At 43.7% G+C, this 21781-nt stretch overlaps 1 protein-coding gene across 5 annotated transcripts; it reads right to left on the minus strand.

Annotated features, from left to right (window-relative positions):
* Positions 1-124: 124 nt before the first annotated feature.
* Positions 125-5710, minus strand: LOC109763817 (U1 snRNP-associated protein usp106). 5 transcript variants are annotated; one of them, XR_005758430.2, is made up of 15 exons: positions 5388-5710; positions 5038-5090; positions 4761-4929; positions 4601-4664; positions 4146-4225; positions 3863-4016; positions 3278-3339; positions 3002-3067; positions 1953-2011; positions 1784-1865; positions 1293-1582; positions 1091-1195; positions 895-941; positions 564-803; positions 125-474 (listed from the first exon to the last, which is right to left on the minus strand). XR_005758430.2 is itself a non-coding variant. In XM_020322675.4 (13 exons), the coding sequence occupies exons 1-13, from the start codon at positions 5532-5534 to the stop codon at positions 456-458; spliced, it is 1242 nt and encodes a 413-aa protein (XP_020178264.1). In that variant the 5' UTR covers positions 5535-5710; the 3' UTR covers positions 125-455. The 5 variants fall into 5 exon arrangements, 1 of the variants encoding a protein (XP_020178264.1); XR_006664759.2 differs by having other exon boundaries at positions 895-1195; XR_012183446.1 differs by having other exon boundaries at positions 1091-1582.
* Positions 5711-21781: the final 16071 nt, after the last annotated feature.

The following is a 21781-nucleotide window of genomic DNA, read 5'->3' on the forward strand; positions in this document are numbered from 1 at the left end:
AAAACTGAAAGTTGCAAATATGTGTATCTGGCTCAACCCAGAGCCTGACCACCTCGCATTTCACAAGCTAATACAGATAATCACTAACCAGGCATGTTAAATTCTTTCACCCATGAACCACACAAGACAGAAAATTAGCTCCATGCCATCACAAGATAAGCAAATTACAAATATTGTCACATGTGAGTTTAACAACTGGGCCCAAGGAGGCTTGAGTAACACGAAACTCATACATTGTTGGTAACATATAAAACAGTATATTCTTGTACACCACATCAGGTCAGATAACAGAAAAGATGGCATAAAACACACAGGGTTTTCACTAACAATCCAGCAGTGAAGACAAACATCAAGACTATCTTCCTTTCTCCAGTACAAAGCGCAACCTCACCATACATCTTAAACAGCACCATCACTATCATGCAGGAAGACGAGAGTACCCTGGAGCAACAGATTCAATATCTTTCATGGCGCCTGAAAATCAAAACAACTGTCAGGATTGGCCTATGGTAGTAGCAAGCCTCTGAAACCAAACTGGAAATAAAAAAAACATTCAGCAATACCTGCTGCGGTCCCTGGATCGAGAGCGTTCCCTTCTCCTATCACGGTCATGCTCTCTACCACGGGAGGAGCGGTCATGATCTCTATCACGGTCGCGGTCATGGCGACGGTCCCTGTCATGGCGCCTATCACGATCCCTATCGTGGTCTCTTCTGCTATCCCGGGGCTCAACCCTGTCCTTTCTTTCTGCATCTCTATCCCTGGATGCCCGCCCATTGCGGTCCCTGCTGTTTTCCCTTGATCTAGGAAAAGAGACCAAGTATGAACTTTCAGATTACGTTGCCTAATAATAATCGCCATGATAGAACAAAGCAAAGCTGGGAAAGACCATACCGTCTGTCATCTTCAGGTTTCTCGGTCCTTTTTTTGTTCCTCTCCTCCTAAAAGGCAAATATGACATAGTTTTAGAATGACATTATTCACAATATAGACATGCTTACCGAGTGGAGATAGCTCGATTCATATGACGACGGAATGAAAAAGGCAAGGGATACATTACAGTTGAGATTTTCTGACAATGACAACTTACATATTTATGGAGCAGGCAGCATATGAACAGGTTGTAACTTACAGGAAAAGATGGCAAAAGGGTGCGCTTTCAGGGTAACTTAACCGGTACTATTTATCACCAGCTCTACAAAATATGGATCACCAAGCAGAAAGCAAGCTCCAGCTTCTGATCAGTATATATGAGAAAGCTGACACAATTAAGTAAACATGATTCTCCATACCATGTTCTGCTCACTCCTATGCTTACATTTGTCAACATACAGTTGGCGGCTGTTGTTGCCATGGGAAGGAAGGAGGACGATTGTCACATGAGATTCCGCTTATGCAACATTGACTAATTCCTGTAATGACTATCGTAACAACCATGGCGCCCTCCAATGTGAGATAAAATAACATATATAGAAGGCAAGAACCTGAAGGCTCTTCCTTGAGATAAGAAAACTCACAGATGCCAAAAGGCCCAAAACAGAGTAACTCTTTAAAGCAGAAAATGGGACATTACATTCAGCACCTGATAAAGATGTTCAAATTTGCAACTTAACAAACTTAGAAAAACCACAAAAAAAAATAGCCAGACTATTTTCAAAAACAGAATGCAAGTGTTAACAAAATGGTGTAGATTTCTTTGTTTTAATGTGTATAATATCTGAAATACTACTTTGTTCAATCGCTCCCACCATCGTACTCGTACTTTGGGCATGCAAGAATGTACCTGGAGTTCTTTCAGTTTCTCACGAATCAACATATAACCCAAGTGTAGCTTCCCTCCAAAATGGTCAGCAAGACGTCGGTCACTGTATAGAATATGGCATGAGATACATTTCCAATCTGAAAGATCCAATTTGAATCAAGATTTTACAAGTGGGAGATAAAAGTATTACTTGTCATAGACACTCAAAAATGCTCCACATATGTCACAGAGGCGCAATTTCTGATCAGTCTGTAGAGTGGAGAGAGCATACAATTAGCACTAGTAGGGCGTATGAGCAGGAGTATGAGATGCTTACATATAAATAAAAGGAAAATGATAGATAACGTGACCAAATTCTTAAGAGCACATTACATATGATGCAATTCCTAATTCAGCACATTCAAGAATATCAAAACTGCATCCATACCAATTATTATTGCAGACAAGAACAAGCTCAAAGATTTCAAAATATACGACACGGGATAGCACTCACTGAATAAGTTCATTGTATAACAACAGAAATCTAATTATGATGAATGAAGAAGTTAGTTCCAAAGTTTAATAGCGTGGGATGGCACTCAAAATAATACAGGAAAACATTAGCACAAAAATTGTAAATATATGTAGCCAATATCATTTATTCTGACAATACAGTTACACAAAGTGCAAATACAGCCACTTGTGGAAAAACTACCAATTCCTCCATGCCACTTTAGATTTCATTACTCACAAGCACATTAATTTGGGAACCATACAAGTAATAATATACACAAAGAACATAAATTTCTTAATGCACAAAAGTAGAGCTGTCACTTGAAGTGTTAAACTGAGACTAAAAATGAATTATAGTAATCCAACATAGGATCAAATTTACCAGAAAACTGAACTTGTTCAAAAAACAAGATTTTTCCTATCACCAATGGCTGGGAAATGTATTGAGTTTAATTAGCATTCAAAACTATAGAGTATAAACACATCAAATACCAAGTTCGCAGAAAACTTTGAACATAAGACTTGTAAAAAGCAGTGTCCATTGGATAGTAAAATGGCTAGACAATGCTAGGAATCGAGAAAACCACCAATGTTCAAAGCATTTCTGCGACCTGTACCAAAAACTAGCATATGCTACGAACTAAACAATCATCAAAGGACATCAGCAGAAAAACCTAGCGTGCTAGTAATGTGTAAATTAATGCAGTAACATGAATAAGAAATAAAAAGTGGCCCTTCATAACTCACAATTCGAACATCAGCAACACTGTATTTAGAAGGATCAGGAACAGGCTCCTGCCGTGCCGCCGCCAACTGGTGATAAAGTCAAGGAAACAAGACATCAGTGATGGTTCATAAAAACAAAGAAAAGAATGGAAGTATCAGTGACCTAACAATGCAAGTTATCTCTACCATATTCTGCAAAGATAGTGCTGAAAAAATATAAATTAACCAACTACAATTGAGTAGTTGACTGGCGAAAAGCTGGACATGATAAAATTAGGTAATGATGGCAACAGCTACCTTTTTGAGAGCTTCTGCTTCTTCTAAAGCTTTCTGTGCTTCTTCTACCATCCCTTGCTCACCTACAAAAGGACAAACATGAAAATATCAATGCATTTTTTTTGTGCTTAGCATGTGCACGTATATACTGAATAAACTATCCAGGAAAACTTAATTATCTAAACTACTGAATAAACTGATGTGCAATGTGCCCATAAGCAAAGACCTATATAATACCAACAACCTAATCTATGACCCCGACAGGCACTGAGGTCAAAAACATCGAGTTATGCCTAAATGGTCCCGCTTTATTTTTTTCTAAAGCTATATAAGTTCATGGTTTTCCAATAAGAGTTACCTTGTTAGATTTTCACCTTTAAAAAGACAAAATATATCAAACTAACATTTCTAGCGCAAATCTGTACGAAATATCTTATTGGTATATGAAGTAATCAACTAATTGAGTGGTTGAATTCAAAGCTCATATGTATTGGATAAAATCGCAATAACTTGGTCTCAATTACTCACACAAATATATGCTTTCAAAAGAAGAAAAACAAAAACATTCAAAATATACTTTGTAAAGAAAAATGGTACAAAACATACCAAGGGCTTCAGCTTTACTTAGCTTCTCATTGATCAGTTCTTGAGTACGAGCATCAGGAGGAGGAGGTGCTGGCAGTGTTGCCATTTGAGGTGGTGGAATAGGTTGAGGTATTGCAGCTCGGTCCTTGTTAAAGGCATCAAGCAAGAGGGTAGCCTGCAATGAAGTGGAAAAAACAACCTATCGTATTAAAACTAAAACATTACCTGTTTAGTAACATGCGCTTGCAAGATATATGAGAACTGATAACACAGAATCACAGATATTCAAAAATCCAAACTATACCTGCAAGTCAGCCCTTTTAGATCTTAATTCTTCCACCAATTCCATGGTCTTGATTTTATCATCAGTCTTCCCTTCAAAATCTGTTTGGGAAGTGTTGACAGAAGAAACATTTAGTAACACTTCAATTCCTCTGTTTTTCCTACTGCGGTTTCCTATCCTATGTTGTTGGCCCGTAATAAAGAAACCAGATAATCAGCTCTATAACCAGTGCCCGTTTTGTTAATTAATGAAAACTATGCTGAGAGACTAATTATACCATCTCCCATCCATAGTACTGCTCGAGAATATATTAGAGACGGGTATATTTTGTCAATGTAGTTTCATACTGTGTCTGGTGAAGAGTGTTCGAAATTGTGGTTAAGACTTAAGACAGCTACAGTAGCATCAACCCGCTGGACTACTATGAACTGAAACAATACAACCGATTGGGAAAAACATGAATGAGATGACATTACCAAAGATATCGGCTTCTTTCATTTTCTCCTTGATTTCCTTTGACAGCTGCGCAACTTCTTCAGACTGCAAAATCAACAGGAACGCAGGCAATTTAGATGAAGGCATTAAGTAGGCTCTAAGAAGCAGATTAGCATTCGTAACACACGGGTGTCTATGTACCTGAGTGACCTCGGAGACGGATATGGCGATAGCAGCCTTGGCATCCTCATCGGCGAGGCGTTTGAGCGCCCTCTGGATTTTGCGCTCGCACTCCACGATGAGCCTGTCTATCATGTCCTCGAGCTCCCTGTCGAAATTCTCCGTCCCCTTTGCTTTTACCTCCTCGTAGCTACCGGGAGCTCAGGAAGGCAATGAGGAACAAACACTAGGAAAAATATTGCTGAAGCGAAACATGTTGTGCCGCATAACAGAGGTAGTTAAATGAAACGAAGGATACTCTTTCCGCAGCTGCAGCGAGTGGACCTTGGGGCAGGGTCCGAGATCCATTTTCTGTCATGAGCAAAATTGGCCGAGGTTAGATCGCAGCATAGCGCAAGAGGAAATAATTGCTTCAGATATGTCTCAAAAGCAGAGCACGACACGCCATACACCATGGTTTATTTTTCATATTTTGCTATATGGATGAATTCCCCTCATGAGAGCAATAGCGCAAAGGCCAATTCGGAACCAAATCTACTGCGGGCAGCCTAACTCCAATCGCTCCTCCACCGACCACGAGAGGGGGGTGAGGGGCACGGGCGCGGGGACTCTGGGGGGGCGGGGGTGGAAGAGGTGGATGGGAAGTACCGTGAGCTGGAAGAGGTCGTGGGGGCAGAGTCCGGCGAGGAAGAGGCGGCAGACGTCGCGGTCGAAGTACTTGCGGTTGACCTCCCGCACGTCGCCGTTGCGGTTGGCCCCCATGAGCACGTCCAGCTGCTTCCGCATCGCGTCCATGGCCGCCGGCGCCTCCGGCTGCTGCTGCAGCCGCTCCGGCGAGGCGGGGGTTTGGGTTTATACGAAGCTAGGGTTTCTACCCGACGAGCGAGACGAGTCGGGACGCTCTCCTCTCCAGCCCCAAGCCTAAAGACGGACAGAGAAGGGGAAACGGAACGGGACACCTGGGAGGATTCGGCCGGGCCGGGCCGGACCCAGCCTCTTGCTTCCCTTTGATGGGCCTCCGTGTCGGTCCGAGTAGCCGGCCCGTAGGCTTCTTTCCAGCCTGGCCTGCCGTCTGGCTCCTACCTATTCTGCTCACAAGTTGCTCAAAAAAAAACCTATTCTGCTCACAACCCCTAAAAAAACCATTCAGCTCATCAAAAGACAGCCGAATTAGCTATATGTCAGTCAGCTGAAAATTCCTTTTTTGGTCAGTCGATTTTGTGACCCTTCGATTTTGCTTTAAGATGTGTGCCGTTTTCTATTTTTTTCTGTGTCATTTTGGTGGTGAATTGGGCTCAGTGGAATCGATTGACCAATATTTTGGGTCAGTCGAATTGCTTCATGGGCTTATTTTTGCTTTTCTGGGATCCGTTTTTCTTTTTCTTTTTCTTTTTTTCCTTTCTTGGTTAATTTTTGTTTTTGTGGGTTTTTGGCTGAGTGTAATTACATACATACAAATAATACTATACAATATGTGCCAAAAATTCGTGATTATGTGATTATTTTGGCATATTATGATAAAATGCAATTTTGGTGCAAAGTTGTGTGCACGTTTTTTTAATTCTCTCTTCTTCTTAAAGAAATACCAACACCACTAATTCATTCTTTTTAGGAAAAATCATTATTTCAATAATTTTTTAGTCTTTACTTAATTTCATTCTACTTTAAGGTTAATACCAATTCCACTATTCATTTTTTTCTCAGATTTTATTTTTGCAAAAGTTCCACTTTTGTATGCATATTCTTGCATATTTTTTAAAGCGCAATTTTATGTATATTTCGTGTACATTTTGTCAGTGTTTGTTTTAGATTCTTTTTCCCATTTTCTTTGTTCTTAAATGGTAACACCAATGCCACTAAATCATTCTTTCCTAGGAAATTTAATTCTTTCTTTTGTGGGTATTTTTGTTTTCTGTTTCTATGCATTTTTTTTCTTTCTTTCTTTCTTTTATTGATTATATTTTTTGTTTTTGTTGGTTTTTGGCTGAGTGTAATTATATACAAACACATACTATATAATATGTACCAAAATTTCATGATTATATGATTATTTTTGCATATTACGATAGTGCAATTTTGATGAAAAGTTGTGCGCAAGTTTTTTTATTTTTCTTTCTTCTTCAAGAAAAATACATTATTTCAATTACACTATATGTAAATTATAGTATAATGCAGAAAATGCACTGTTATACGCTTATTCTTTCCATATTTCAAAAAGTGCAATTTCAGTGCAAATTGTGTGCATGTTTTGAAAGTTTTTTCTTTTTATTTTCTTTCTTCTTAAACTGTTCCCTTATTTCTTAGAAAACTTCATTATTTTGGCTTTTTTTATGAAAGGGCAATACCAATGCCACGAATTCATTCGTCGTAGAAAACATTTTTTTATTTTGTTTCAGTTTTTATAACATTTTTATTATTTTGTTTTATTTTTCTTTTGTAAGGGTAATACCGATGTCACTAATTGATTACTTTTGAGAAAACACTTTTTTTGTGGAAATCTCACTATAATATGCTCATTTTTACTTTATTTTTTATTTCTATTTTCTATTTCTATGGGTTTTTATTTTATCTTTTTCTTTCCTTTATTGGTAATTTTTTTGTTTTTTGTCCATTTTTGGCTCATTGTAATTATATAAAAACAAATACTATAAAATATGTGCCAAAATTTCATGATTATATGATTATTTTTGCATATTACGAGAAAGTGCAATTTCAGTGCAAAGTTATGCGCAAGTTCTTTTTAATTTTTCTTTCCTCTTAAAGGAAATACATTATTTCTGTTACACTATGTGTAAATTATAGTAGAATGCAAAAGTTGCACTATTATATGCTTATTCTTTGCAAATTTCAAAAAGTGCAAATTGTGTGCAAGTTTTGAAAGTTCTTCCCTTTTCAATTTCTTTCTTCTTAAAGGGTTTCATTCTTTCTTAGAAAACTTTATTGTTTTGATTTTTGTTTTAGCTTATTCTGAAAGGGTTTCATTTATTTTTAGAAAACTTCATTATTCTGATTTTATTTTTTTTCTTTCATCTGGAAGGGTAATACCAATGCCACGAATTCTTTCTTTCATAGAAAACTTTTTTTTTATTTTTTTTTAGTTTTTATTTCTTTTTTACTTTGTTTTAGTTTTCATTTCCTTTTCTTTTGTAAGGATAACATCGATGTCCCTAATCCATTACTTCTTAGGAAACACTTCTTTTTGAAGATATCGCTGTTATATGCTCATTTTTGCATAGTAATAATACATATTATATATATATATATATATATATATATACACACACACATATGTATGTATATGTTTTTATATGTATTGTATGCATGTATAAAAATAAATATACATATTGTTTGCCAACATGTGAGATTTTTCTTTTTTTGAGCAAAGCCAATATGTCTGAGAGTGCTATTCATCGATCATCTACAAAGGCTTGTCCAACATACTAGAGCAGCCATAATCATTGTACAAAAAAATAGACTCGTTTGGCAGTACTGGACTGCAGATTGCACCTGTGCGTTGGGCTTCTGCTGCTGCAACTACCGTAACTTGATTGCCTAATTAATTAGGCTCGACTGAAACAGTTTGAGGTCACAATCGACTGACCAAAGAAAAAATCAGTCGATTGACCAGTAGCCAGTCCCAAAGACGGGTTTGTCTAGGGATCAGTCGACTGAGACTTCGAAGTCTCAGTCGCTGACGTCAGCATGTGTCAGCCATGCGTAGTATAGGCCAGGTTCTTTCAGGTTTCTGTTTCCTACTGTCTTTTGGGCTGGGCTTTGTCCTACTCAGGTTTTTTTGCCTCGTCTCTTGCTCTTGTCCGTGATGGGCTGTTTTGTTTTTGCTTGTACGTATGTGTGCAGTCTCTTTTATTTTCTGTTGTCTATTGGTTCCCTTGTTTATTGCTTGTAGTTGGGATTGTCAGTGTTCGTGTCAACACACGATGTGCACTTTTCCTCGACAAAAAAGAAAGCCGATGTGCATTGGAATGTGTCTCTTGAAACATAACACATAACACAAAAATGTAATATATTGTATTATTTTGAGCACATAATATTAAAAAAAGAAATAAAAGAGAACACTGGTTGAATTGAATGAGCTTCCTGGTGCATGTGGTTAAAAAAATGTAAACAAAAGGGGAACGGGTAGTAGAAAATTAAAGCTCGCCCTTTGATCAACAAAATATATATTTTATGGAAGAAGAGTTAAATTGCATATAACTAGTTATTGGACCATTTACCTCTTTCTTAGTACACATCACTAGTTGTAGGTGAACTGTAGGGAAAATAAAAAATATTTTAAAATAAAAAATTAAGTTACACATGGATAACACACATGTAATTGTGCATGATCGACCGACACAGAACTACATGCAATCAAACATTTGTGCAAGCATATGGCAATATTTTAAGAAAATAAATTAAATTGCACACAAATAGCAAGCATACAATTACGTGTGATCAACAGACATGCAACTGCATGCGACTGTCGTGTGTTTAACTAATGGCACTATTTTCTAAAAGAAAAAATATTAAGTTGCACAGAGATTGTGGTCGTGCATTTGCGCATGGCCTGGATGACATGCAATTGCATGTGGCCGACGTGTGTAAAATCAGGTGATGTTATTTTGAAAATTAAAAATCAAAACATCACTATTTAGAAAAAAAATCAAAACATAAAAACTTTAGAAAGAAAAGCATAAAATGAAAAAAAGAAAAAAAAGAAAAGGTCAATAATAAACCCACATACCAAGCCGCCCAAGTTTCTTGACCCCCCTAGCATCCTAGTTACCCCCACCTGGTGTGGCTACAACATATGTAGTTACATGCAAGTAGGTGACCCATTTGGAAAACAAACACCTGTATAGGAAAGATTAAAAAACACATAAAAAATCATGGTAGACATGCAATTGCCCTCTTGCCAAACAAAAGACCATTGAATCGTTGTCGCGTTAAAGACATGCAATTACTGTCGAGAGTGACACTTACAGTTGCATGCCTAGGGCGACACTTGTAGTTGGGGGTGGGGAGTAACGCTTGCAATTTCATGGCTACTATCGGGCATGCCCTATGCCATTCCTACCCCATCATTGTCACCTCCGACAAAACAAATCCCTAGTTGCAACCCTGATGGAAGACATGCAATTGCAGTTGGGGGATGACACTTGTAGTTGCATGACTATTGTGGAACATGCAACTGACCCCTTCTCCTCGAGATCCCTCCGACAAAACAAAGCCTGATTGCAACCAAGTTAGAAAGACATGCACTTGCATGACTACAGTTGGACATGCAGTTGCGGTCGGGTGCGGTGCTTGCAGTTGCGGGGATGTTGTCGGGCTTGCAACTGGCCCGCCCCCTCTACCGGCGCCCCCTCCGACAGAACAAAAAACTCCAGTTGTGGTCGGGCTAGAAGACATGCAGTTGCGGTCGGGTGCGACACTTGTAGTTGTATGCCTAGTGTCGAACATGCAACTGGCCCACCCCCTCTCTCGCAGCCCCCTCCGACAAAACAAAGGTCCAGTTGCAACCATGTTGGGGGACATGCAGCTGCGGTCAGGTGCGGCGCTTGCAGTTGCAAGGCTGTTGTCGGGCTTGCAACTAGCCCGCCCCCTTCGACAGAACAAAAAAGTCCAGTTGCGGTCGTGTTACAAGACATGCAGTTGTGGGCGGGTGCGACACTTGCAGTTGCATCCCTAGTGTCAGACATGCAATTGGCCCGCCCCCTCTCCCGCCACCCCCTCCGACAAAACAAAGGTCCAATTGCAAACATGTTGGGAGGACATGCAATTGCGGTTGGGTGCGGCGTTTGCAGTTGCAGGGATGTTGTCGGGCTTGCAACGGGCCCACCCCTCCGACAGAACAAAAAAGTCCAATTGCGGTCGGGTTACAAGACATGCAGTTGCAGTTGGGTGCGACAAGGCTTGCAACTGGCCCGCCCCCTCCGACAGAACAAACAAGTCCAGTTGCGGTCGGCTTACAAGACATGTAGTTGCGGTCGGGTGCGACATTTGCAGTTGCATTCCTAATGTCGGACATGCAACTGGCCGGCCCCCTCCGACAAAACAAAGAAGTCCAGTTGCAGTCAGGTTAATTACAAGACATGAAGTTGCGGTCGGGTGTGATATTTGCAGTTGCATTCCTAGTGTCGGACATGCAACTGGCCCGGCCCCTCCAACAAAACAAAGGTCCAATTGCAACCATGTTACGGTCGGGTGCGGCGCTTGTAGTTGCAGGGATGTTGTCGGGCTTGCAACTGGCCTGCCCCCTCTACTGGCGCCCCCACCGACAGAACAAAAAAGTCCAGTTGCGGTTAGGTTAATTACAAGACATAAGCGGTCGGGTGTGATATCTGCAGTTGCATTCCTAGTGTCGTACATGCAACTGGCCCGCCCCCTCCGACAAAACAAAGGTCCAATTGCAACCATGTTGGGGGACATGCAGTTACGGTCGGGTGCGGCACTTGCAGTTGCAGGGATGTTGTCGGGCTTGCAACTGGCCCGCCCCCTTTACCGGCACCCCCACCGACAGAACAAAAGAGTCCATTTGCAGTTGGGCTAGAAGACATGCAGTTGCGGTCGGGTGCGACACTTGCAGTTGCATTCCTAGTGTCGGTCATGCAACTGGCTTGCCCCTCTCTCGCTGCCCCCTTGAAAGTGCAAGTATCACTTAGATTATATTTTGGTGTGATGACAATGTGGTTAGTGGAACTAATATTGGTTGCTAAAGTTTATCTCAGGACATTGGTTCCAAGGTGTCCATTGATGGAGGTGTGCGACCCCCCAGTCCAAAAAGATCAAAGGCGTGGTTACCGGCGACTCGAAGGTTTTTTGTTTTGGTTCGATTTGAGTCGTAGGTAAAACCGCACTATCAAGAGGGGTCTTCGTGGAATTAGTGTCGTGTGGGAATGCCTCCAAGACAGATACACCAGCCCTCCTACACCTCCTCAGATATTTCACTTGTTGTGTGCTTTGCCGTGGTGTCCTGTGATGTTTTCATCAGAAATCTTCTGGACACCCCGTGTGCACGGGGTCTCTGACCCCCGTGCGCACGGGGTAGTCAGAATATTTCTGGACACCCCGTGCGCACGGGGCTGACTTGGCCCGTGCGCACGGGGTACCTCGAAACTCACTGGACACCCCGTGCGCACGGGGCTGACTTGGCCCGTGCGCACGGGGTCCAACGGGCAGAAATCCCCTCCCGGCCAAGAACACTATAAAAGCCCCCTTCTTCCTCCTCCATCCCTCAACCCTAATGTCTTGTTGAGCTCCTCCATTGCTACACCCCATTTTGCTCACTACTCTCAATCCCTCCACCCAATCTTGTTGAAACTTTGGGGATTGGGAGAGCAAGACCCAGAAGTTTGTAAAGGTGTGGTGGTCGCCTTCAAGACCAACCCCGAGTGATTCGAGGCTCATCCGTTGGGGGTGACTCGAAGGAGATTACGGTGAGCCTTCGGTGGCGTTCCGCAAGCTTTGGCTCCGGCACCGCTCCAAACGGAGAGTAGCTCTTCCCCAAGGAAGAGTGAACTTCGGGATAAAATCCGCGTCCTCGTCTCACTTGTGGTTAATCCTTTCCCGCACTTTACTTAGCCTTGTATGCTTGTTGGCTTGCTAATTAGTTTGTTGCCTAGCATACTTAGCTTAGAACTTGCTTGTCATATAGGTTGTGTTCACCTAGTTGCATATCTAGTGAACCCTTTTTATCCGCTAAGCCTTAAAATTGACAAGAAAGAGTAAAATTTGTAGTCTCCTATTCACCCCCCCCCCCTCTAGTCGACCGTATCGATCCGTTCAATTGGTATCAGAGCCTCGTGCTCTAATATAAGGTTTTACAACCTTAGAGGATATGGCCGATCTAGGGAATGAGGGAGGTGTCGCACCACTTGCGGAGGATGGTCAAAACCTACCCCCCGCCGCGGCCGACGCACTTGTTGCTCCGGCTGTTGCTCCCGTCGCCCCCATTAACCCGGGTGCCCCGTTGACCGCGGCCGATATTCTTTCAATGTTTGCGGACCTCAAAACTTCTATGTTGAAAGAAGTTCGCTCCTCGGTCAAGGAGGAAATTGATGCTCGCTTAAAGCCCTCGACATCCGCCTCAAACTCATTTGATCCAAATGCGGTTCATGATGCGGATGATTCGAGAGAACCTCTTGCATCCCCGGCTCGCACTCAAGTTCCCAAGTACAATGTCGTGGAACCATTTTACTCACCACAACCCTTGCAACACCCTCGCATTAATCCTGTGGGGCCTCCGCCCCCTTTGAAAGCTAACGCGTTTGCTAAGTGGAAGCTAGATATGGAGTCTCATATTCGCAGTGCATCTACACAACTATGGTGGATTGTGGTCAATGGCTTCAACTCCAAGGATCCCATGAATCTCACTCCAAGAGAAGCAGTTGATGATCAACTCAATGCTACCGCCCACCACATGTTGCGCACCGCGGTGACCGATGACTATAGTGACTCCATTGCTCTCCTCAAGACCGCCAAGGAAATTTGGGATTGCCTTGAGGAGGCCCTCGAAGGTGATGAAGCAATTCGAAGATCTCGGTTGGCTTTGCTCAAGCAAGAAGTCAACCTATTTGTGAGAAATGAGGGTGAGTCCGCGGAAGAGGTATATCGAAGGTTGAAGTCTCTTGTGCTCAATTTGAGAACCTTTGGGTGCACTTGGGCGAATGATGATTTCATTAAGGACAAGTTCATTGATGTTATGGTTCTCACGGAACATACCATGGTGATGATGATACATCAGCGCCCGGACTATCAAAAGTTGATCGCGGCACAAGTTGTATCCACCTTCTCAACTCATGTTCTTTTGGAGACCAAGTCCAAGAAGACCTTTGCCATAGCTCAAGCCACCAAGAACTCAAATCTTGCATTGAAGGCCAAGAAAGTAGTTGCCCAACCCTCAAGGGATGAAGAAGTTGTTGAAGAGACTTGTGAGGAAGATGTTGACACCTCATGCCCGGCAAATGACTTTGCGGAAAACTTGGCTCTCTTGGTCAAGAAATATTCCGGGACCATGGCAAACAAAGGGAAGAATCTGCAAGGAAGATCGTTTGGACGAAGAAAATGCTACAATTGTGATAGCCCAAGACATTTTGTGCATGATTGTCCTTATGAGAGACGTGAAGACAAGTCCGAGAAGCTTGTGCTCAAGAAGAAGAAGTTCACCAAGTTTTCCAAGAGGAAAGATGACAAGGCTCTTGTTCATGAGGAGTACATGTCCGGAGATGAAGATGACGGTGATGATGATTATGTGGGCACGGCCGCCATTGCCATGCATGCCACTACCTCCTCCTCCACCACCGGCCTCTTCGACTCTCCCAACGAGGACAAGCCGTTCACTCATTATTGCCTCATGGCGAAAGAGGTAAAAACAAAGTCCAACTCTCAAAAACCCTTCATCCACACTCCCAATGTTTCATGTGAGATAGTGGAGGATGAGTGTGATGATGGTGTGGATAATGATGAGGAATCCTTGATGGCTTTCATGAACACTCTTCATGGTGAAGCTCGTGCTCGTTTTAGTGATCTCCTTAAATCACTCGCCGAACGCGATGATTTTATTGAGAACGTTGAAAACCTCCTCATAGAGGAAAAAGAGAGAGTCGAACTCCTCGAGCACGAGCTATATGAAGAGAGTGTCATGAGAGCATCACTTGAGGAAGCCTTGTCTTCTCATAAAATTGACTTCGTTAAAACCGATGATGCGTTGCAACTTGCTCTTGAGAACAACGATGCCCTTAAAGTAAGGGTTGAAAAGCTTCTAGTTGATCACACGAGACTTGTTGAGGAACATGAGCTCCTTGTGACTAGTTCCAAGGTTGTCAAAGGTGACCTCATTGCCCTCACCGAGTCGCATGCTCAACTTAAAGCTACAACCATTAAGGCTCTTACTTCCGTCCCTCATATTGATTTAAATGATGAATCTTGTACGGCTAACTTTGCTCATGATTGCACCTCTCTCCAAGAGGAGAATAAGAAGTTAAAAGCCCAAATTGAGAAAGGGCTTGTGTCGTGCATTCAAGGGGAGAAAAACCTCAATGACCTCTTGAGCAACCAAAAGGAGTGTGTTGCCAAGGAGGGAATTGGGTTTGACCCCTCTTCTAATAAGAAGAAGACCAAGAAGAAGAGCAACAAGAAGAAGATCGGTCCTACTTCTCCTCCCCAACAAAAGATAGCATTTGTTCATGAAGGACACAAGGATAAGGAGAAGGAAAAAGGGAATGTCGGGGATGGCAAGGTCACTAGGTACAAGGCCATTCCCAAAGAGTTTGCCGGCAAGAACAACCCATCTTATGCCCTCATGAGAGGAAATGATGGTCATACCTTTGCCAAATTTGTTGGCACTAACTATGATGATTATGCTTGGACTATTTGGGTTCCTAAGACCCTTATTGCTAACTCTCTAGGACCCATTGCAAAATGGGGACCTAAAATCAAAGCTTGATTCTTGTAGGACTATACCTCCGGTGGAACACAATGGGTGATCGATAGTGGTTGCACCAATCATATGACCGGAGAGAGGGAGATGCTTGTGGAGTTCATTGATTCGGTCAAGGCCACTTCAAACATCTCTTTTGGTGACAATAGCAAGGGCAAGGTATTGGGTTTGGGCAAGGTGGTAATCTCTAGTGATGCATCACTTAAGAATGTCATGCTTGTTCAATCTCTTCACTACAATTTACTTTCTACGATTCAATTGGCTCGTGCCGGTTATGATTCTCATTTCGGTGAATTTCATGTGACCGTCTTTAAGAGAAGCAATCTCAAAGTGGTCTTTGTTGGGCATGTTGAAGACAACCTTTACGTGGTTGATTTCTCAAAAGAGAAAACTTATCTTGCAACATGTCTAATGGCCAAGGCCGACGTGGGGTGGCTTTGGCATCGCCGGCTAGCGCACGTTGGCATGAGAAATTTACAAGCTCTCTTAAAGGGGGAGCACATCCTTGGACTAACCAATGTGTCTTTTGCCAAAGATCGTTCTTGTAGTGCGTGCATTGCCGGAAAACTTCATGAAAAAGCTCATAAGGTGTCAACTATCATTACCACTTTGAGGCCTCTCGAGCTCATTCACTTGGATCTCTTTGGGCCTCCATCTTATGATAGTTTGGGAGGGAGGAGGTATTGCCTTGTCATTGTCGATGACTATACAAGATATACATGGGTGTTCTTCCTCAAGACTAAAGATGAAACTCAAGACACCTTCATCAACTTTGCCAAAGAAGCTCAACGTCAACATAATTGTGAGGTCAAGGCAATTCGAAGTGACAACGGCACCGAGTTCAAAAATTACACTATGAACGAGTTTTTGAGCGATGAGGGGATCAAGCATCAATATGCCGCGCCATACACTCCCGAACAAAATGGTGTTGCGGAAAGGAAGAACCGGACTCTCATTGAGATGGCAAGGACCATGCTTGACGAGTACAAGTCTCCATACAAGCTTTGGGCCGAAGCCATCAACACCGTGTGCCATGCTACAAACCGGCTTTATCTTCGTAAGCTCAAGAACAAGACTCCCTACGAACTCCTAATCGGGAGAAAGCCTAACGTCAAATACTTTCGAGTATTCGGTTGTAAGTGTTTCATTCTAAATAAGAAATCCCGTTTAGCTAAGTTTGCGCCTAAAACTTATGACGGCATATTTGTTGGATATGCATCAAACTCGCATGCTTACCGTGTTCTCAACAAATCCACCAGATGTATTGAGGAAACGGTAAATGTGGAGTTTGATGAAGATAATGGTTCCCGTGCGGAGCAAATTGTTCCTAGTGTTGTAGGTGATGAGGCTCCTTCACAAGCTATAAGGACTATAGGGATAGGCCACATTCGTCCACAAGAAACACCCCAAGTCCAAGTAGAAGAAGAAGGAGTAAGAGCCCCTCTTGTGGATTCTCCACAAGGGAAGTCATCACCGCCACCACAAGGTCAAGATGCTATGGAAAATCATGAACCTATCCAAGAACAAGATCAAGTCCCTCATGTTCCCGAGCAAGATCAAGGGCAAGCCCAATCAAATGACGAAGAACCAATCCGTGAGGCCCAAGGTCAAGCTCTTGATCAAGATCAATCCCAACCTCAAGTGTCTTCCACATCATCACATCCAAGTGATCAAGAACTAGAGGTTGTGAAGAGAAGGGTGTCTCCAAGGCTAAAGCATTCTCAAGGCCAAGCTTCTTCCACAAGTTCAAAACCAAGTGAAGAAGAGCTTACCCTCAAAGTGCAAAAAGCGGCCGCCAAGTTAAAGCATCTTCAACATCTCACCGACAACATTTATGGAAGCATCAACAAAGGGGTAACTACTCGTAGACGTTTGGAAAACTTTTGTGAACATCACTCGTTTGTCTCTTGTGTTGAGCCCCTTAAGGTTGAAGATGCACTTGACGACCCGGATTGGGTAAATGCCATGCATGAAGAACTCAACAACTTCACCCGCAACAAAGTATGGACTCATGTGAAGAGACCCAAAGAACATCATAATGTCATTGGAACAAAGTGGATCTTTAAGAACAAACAAGATGAGCATGGACAAGTCACTAGAAACAAGGCAAGGTTAGTGGCACAAGGGTTCACCCAAGTTGAAGGTTTGGACTTCGGTGAAACCTTTGCCCCCGTTGCCCGTCTTGAGTCCATTCGTATCTTGCTTGCATATGCTTCACATCATGATTTCAAATTGTATCAAATGGATGTGAAGAGTGCATTTCTTAATGGTCCTCTTAAGGAGTTGGTGTATGTCAAACAACCTCCCGGTTTCGAAGACCCCGATCACCCCTCTCACGTTTATGAACTCCATAAGGCGCTCTATGGACTTAAACAAGCACCTCGTGCTTGGTATGATCACCTTACGGCGTTCTTAAGCGAGAAGGGGTTCCAGATCGGGTTAATAGATTCCACTCTCTTCACGAAGAGGGTAAAAGGAGAATTGTTTGTGTGCCAAATATATGTTGATGATATTATTTTTGGTTCCACTAACCATGCTATTAACGTTGAGTTTGAGAATCTTATGACCAAGGAATTTGCCATGAGCATGATGGGAGAGTTGAAGTTTTTCCTCGGATTTCAAGTGAAGCAATTGAGAGGAGGAACCTTCATCAACCAAGCACTTTATATTCAAGACATGCTCAAGAGGTTCAAAATGCAAGATGTCAAGCCCATGAAGACGCCCATGCCCACAAATGGCCAACTTAATCTTGATCCCAATGGTAAAGATGTGGATCAAAAGGTATATCGCTCTATGATCGGTTCTTTGCTTTACCTTTGTGCATCTAGGCCAGATATTATGTTGAGTGTGTGTATGTGTGCAAGATTTCAATCCGCTCCCAAGGAGAGCCATTTTTCGGCAGTGAGAAGAATCCTTCGATATTTGGTTCATACCCCAAACTTGGGCCTTTGGTACCCCAAAGGAGCAACTTTCAAGCTATTAGGATATTCGGATTCGGATTGGGCCGGAGACAAGGTAGACCGCAAGTCCACTTTCGGGTCTTGTCAATTCCTAGGGAGGTCATTGGTAAGTTGGTCTTCAAAGAAGCAGAATTGTGTGTCCCTTTCAACCGCCGAGGCCGAGTACATTGCTGCAGGAAGTTGTTGTGCACAATTATTATGGATGAGGCAAACTTTGATGGATTATGGTGTCAAATGTGACAAAGTGCCTCTATTTCGTGACAATGAAAGTGCAATCAAGATCGCCGGCAATCCAGTGCAACATAGCCGAACCAAACATATCGAGATTCGTCATCACTTCATTCGAGATCATGTGGCCACGGGAGACATTGATTTATTCCATGTCAACACCGAGAAGCAACTTGCCGACATTTTTACCAAGCCACTTGATGAAGCAAGATTCCGCGAGTTAAGGCATGAGCTGAATATCGTGGATATAAGTAACTTGGATTGAGGTTCTTGCATACACACACATACTCTACTAGTATCTTGTTTTAGATGTAGGCACCTAAGTAGGGGGAGCTAGCTCAACTAATGAGCTATCTTATCCTACTAGTGCATAAATTGATCAAAATCTTTCACATTAGCCATTTGAAGATGGCATTTGTGCTTCAAAGATGAGTATTGGTCTTGGACCCAAGGTTCATATCTTCGCGGTGCCATACCAAACAAACTCAAACATGGTGGCTTCGGCCACCGCCCTCCGTTGGAGGTTGGATCGTTTTTGTCTTTTGTTTGTGTGGTTCTTCTTGTCCTTGTGTTCGTGTTCCCGTGAGTGTGTGTTTTCTCGAGTCTCTTCCAGTGCAAGTGCTACACATACTCCTTTCTAGTAGTGGTGGATTTCCTCTGCGACGTGTTCAGAAGTGAGGCGGGAATGCTCTTTGGGGTCTTGGTAAGAATTTGCATTCAGCCATAACCCAACAAGCTTCCTCCTGTCAAAATCCTCTGGATACCCCGTGCCCACGGCCCTTGTACCGTGCGCACGGGGACCCCATGCCCACGGCCCTTGTACCGTGCGCACGGGGCCTTTAGCCCGTGCACACGGGGTCTGCGGTTTCTGGCCCTGAAGAGGTGGGACGTGGGGGGTTTGGGTTCTTTCCCACCCAGTCGCCCCCTCCACGCCCCAGATCGCCTCCAGGCCGCCGCCGTTGCCTCCTTGTCGCCGGTGCTCCTCCGTGCGCCGTGGGACTTCGCTGCTCCGTGGAGATCTTCTGGGATGGGGTCCTCCTCTGGTATCTCCCTCCCCTTGTTCTTCTTTTTCCTCCTTTGGATCCGTTTTAGTCTAGGGTTTCCTCCTCTACTAGTCTAGGCCAGTCATTCCCGTGTGGTAGACTAGGGGCGGATGGGCATTACTGTGGCAGTTCTCCCTGCCGCACTCACTCCCAGATTTCGATCTGGAAGTGGTTGCCGCTGGGCGAACCCCGTGTCCACGGGCCTTGTACCGTGCGCACGGGGCCCCCGTGGCCACGGGCCTTGTACCGTGCGCACGGGACCCCGTGTCCACGGTGGTCAGACCCCCGTGTGCACGGGGTACACAGTGGTGCCAGTCCTCCTTCTTCTCTGTCTTCCATTCCTCGCCAGCTTCTCGAGCACTTGTACTTATTTGTGTCTCTCGTGTTTGTTGTGCTTTGTTGCTGTTGTGTTTCAGACTCTGCTGACAAGAGGTCCGATCTCCGTCGCAAGCGCACCAAGGCAGGTTCCAGGGAATTCTCTTTGGCTCCTCGTCAGCCGTCCGAAGGAAGTGGTCAGGGCTCTGAGATGGGCCGTGTTCGCCGTACCGCCTCCAAGCAGCCAGTGATTGAAGCCTCTGAGGATTCAGAAGAGGAGTATGATTTGCAGGAAGATGCTCACTATGAGAACCCCACAGATACAGAGATAGAAGATGAGGATGATTCTGCTGATGATGTTGATGAGGAGGAAGGAGAGGAACATGTGCTCCCAGGAGGTCGGAATGTCAAGAATCTACCTCTCTCTAAGTGGACCAAGCCAGAGCTTTGGGCTTGCAGGCAGGATTTCCCCTATGTGCCAAACACTGATGCAGGGGTTGACCCAAGATTCAAGAATGATTTTCAACACCGGGTGTTCTCTGAGCTGATCATGACCAAGAAAAACAAGTTTGCCCCCCAAAAGCAAATCAATGTGGAGGCTCTTCGGGACAATGATCATACCTATCCCGGTGTGTATAGTGCTCTTGGGAGGCTTGGCTTGATCCCGTTCGTCGCCTTCCACCATCCGTTCAGTGAAGATCTTGTGATGCAGTTCTTTGCCACCGTATACTTCCACAGTGATGAGGCTCGCACTATGACTTGGATGTCTGGCACATATGAGTGTGAGGCCTCCATGGCCAAGTTCTCTGACATCATTCTGTATCGGTTCTTTGCTGAGGAGCATCCTGAGTATGGTCGTGTTCGTGAGACAGGTAGAGACAAGGATGAGATTGCTTTTGCTTACAAGCCAGACAAGGCCTTCACCACCGGTTCTATCAAACATTTGAAGCCAACCTATGATACTATGCGTCACATTCTTAGGTACACGCTTAATCCTAAGACCGGGGACTCTCACAATCTGAGGAGCTCCATGTTGGATATCTTTGTCTACCTTCATAACAAGAAGAAAGTGGATGTTCTGGACTTCATGTTCTTTGAGATCAGGCAGTGTGTTCAGGAGAACAAGTCATGCATCTATGCTCCGTTCATCCAAGCTTTGATTGAGTCCGTCTGTCCCGCCAGGTACATTGCCAAGTACCGCACCTCCTTTCCGAAGCGTGATTCCAACTGGCTTCTGGATGCTCCTCCACCATATGTGCCTGCCAAGAAGGGGCGCAACCCCAGGCCTGAGGATCGTGCTACCTACACTGAGGGATGTTCATCCTATGTGCGGATTCCGCGTAGCAAAGGGAAGCAAGTTGCTACTGATGCCAGTTTCACCAGAGAGGAGAAGAAGTCTCTTCTGAAGACCGTGAGCAACATGTTCAAAATGTGTCAGTCCATTCAGCGCCGTCAGGTCAAGGAGATCAATAAGGGCAAGCTGGTGAGGCGTCAGGAGAAGGCTGAGCGTGCTGCAGCTGGTGAGGAGGTTGGTCCAGGGTCCGAGGACATCGACAGTGTGGCCACAGCTCGTTATTTTCCCTTGGGGGGATGGCACTTTGATGATGATGATGCTTCAAGCGCACCTCCTCCTGTCTAGAGTCTCGTTAGCATCGCCTTTTCCCTTTTTGTTGTCTTGATGACAAAGGGGGAGAAGTGTTCTATTAGGGGCGTTTGCAGTTGGTTTCAGTTGGGTGAGATCTCAAGGCCTCGTTTATCGTTTATTTTGGTTGTGTTTATTTGGCTTGAGATACTCTTATTTACTTGCTTTCGCGGTGTGGTCGTGAGCTACCTAGTCTATGTGAGAGACTATCTACTTTATGGAATTTATCTATGCTTATGTTGATATATCTTGTGGAGTATGATCAAGCTTCTATATGTTAGTCTCACGTTTTCTGCTCACCACACTTGCATGTGATCTAGGCACCGTGTTGGGTTTTATTATGTTGATCACATGCCTTGACAATGTGGATCTAGGGGGAGCCTCATATGTGTGTGCTTGATGCATAATCAAGC

The sequence above is a fragment of the Aegilops tauschii genome, chromosome 5 (genome assembly GCF_002575655.3).
Source record: "Aegilops tauschii subsp. strangulata cultivar AL8/78 chromosome 5, Aet v6.0, whole genome shotgun sequence".
Classification (NCBI taxonomy): domain Eukaryota; kingdom Viridiplantae; phylum Streptophyta; class Magnoliopsida; order Poales; family Poaceae; genus Aegilops; species Aegilops tauschii.

Coding starts and splice junctions, on each gene's coding strand:
- LOC109763817 (XM_020322675.4), bottom strand. CDS start 5,534: ATGGACGCGATGCGGAAGCAGCTGGACGTGCTCATGGGGGCCAACCGC. Junction 4,930..5,037: donor TCGCTGCAGCTGCGGAAAGA/GTATCCTTCGTT, acceptor AGCTCCCGGTAG/CTACGAGGAGGTAAAAGCAA. Junction 942..1,783: donor AGAAACTGAAAGAACTCCAG/GTACATTCTTGC, acceptor TTTGCCTTTTAG/GAGGAGAGGAACAAAAAAAG.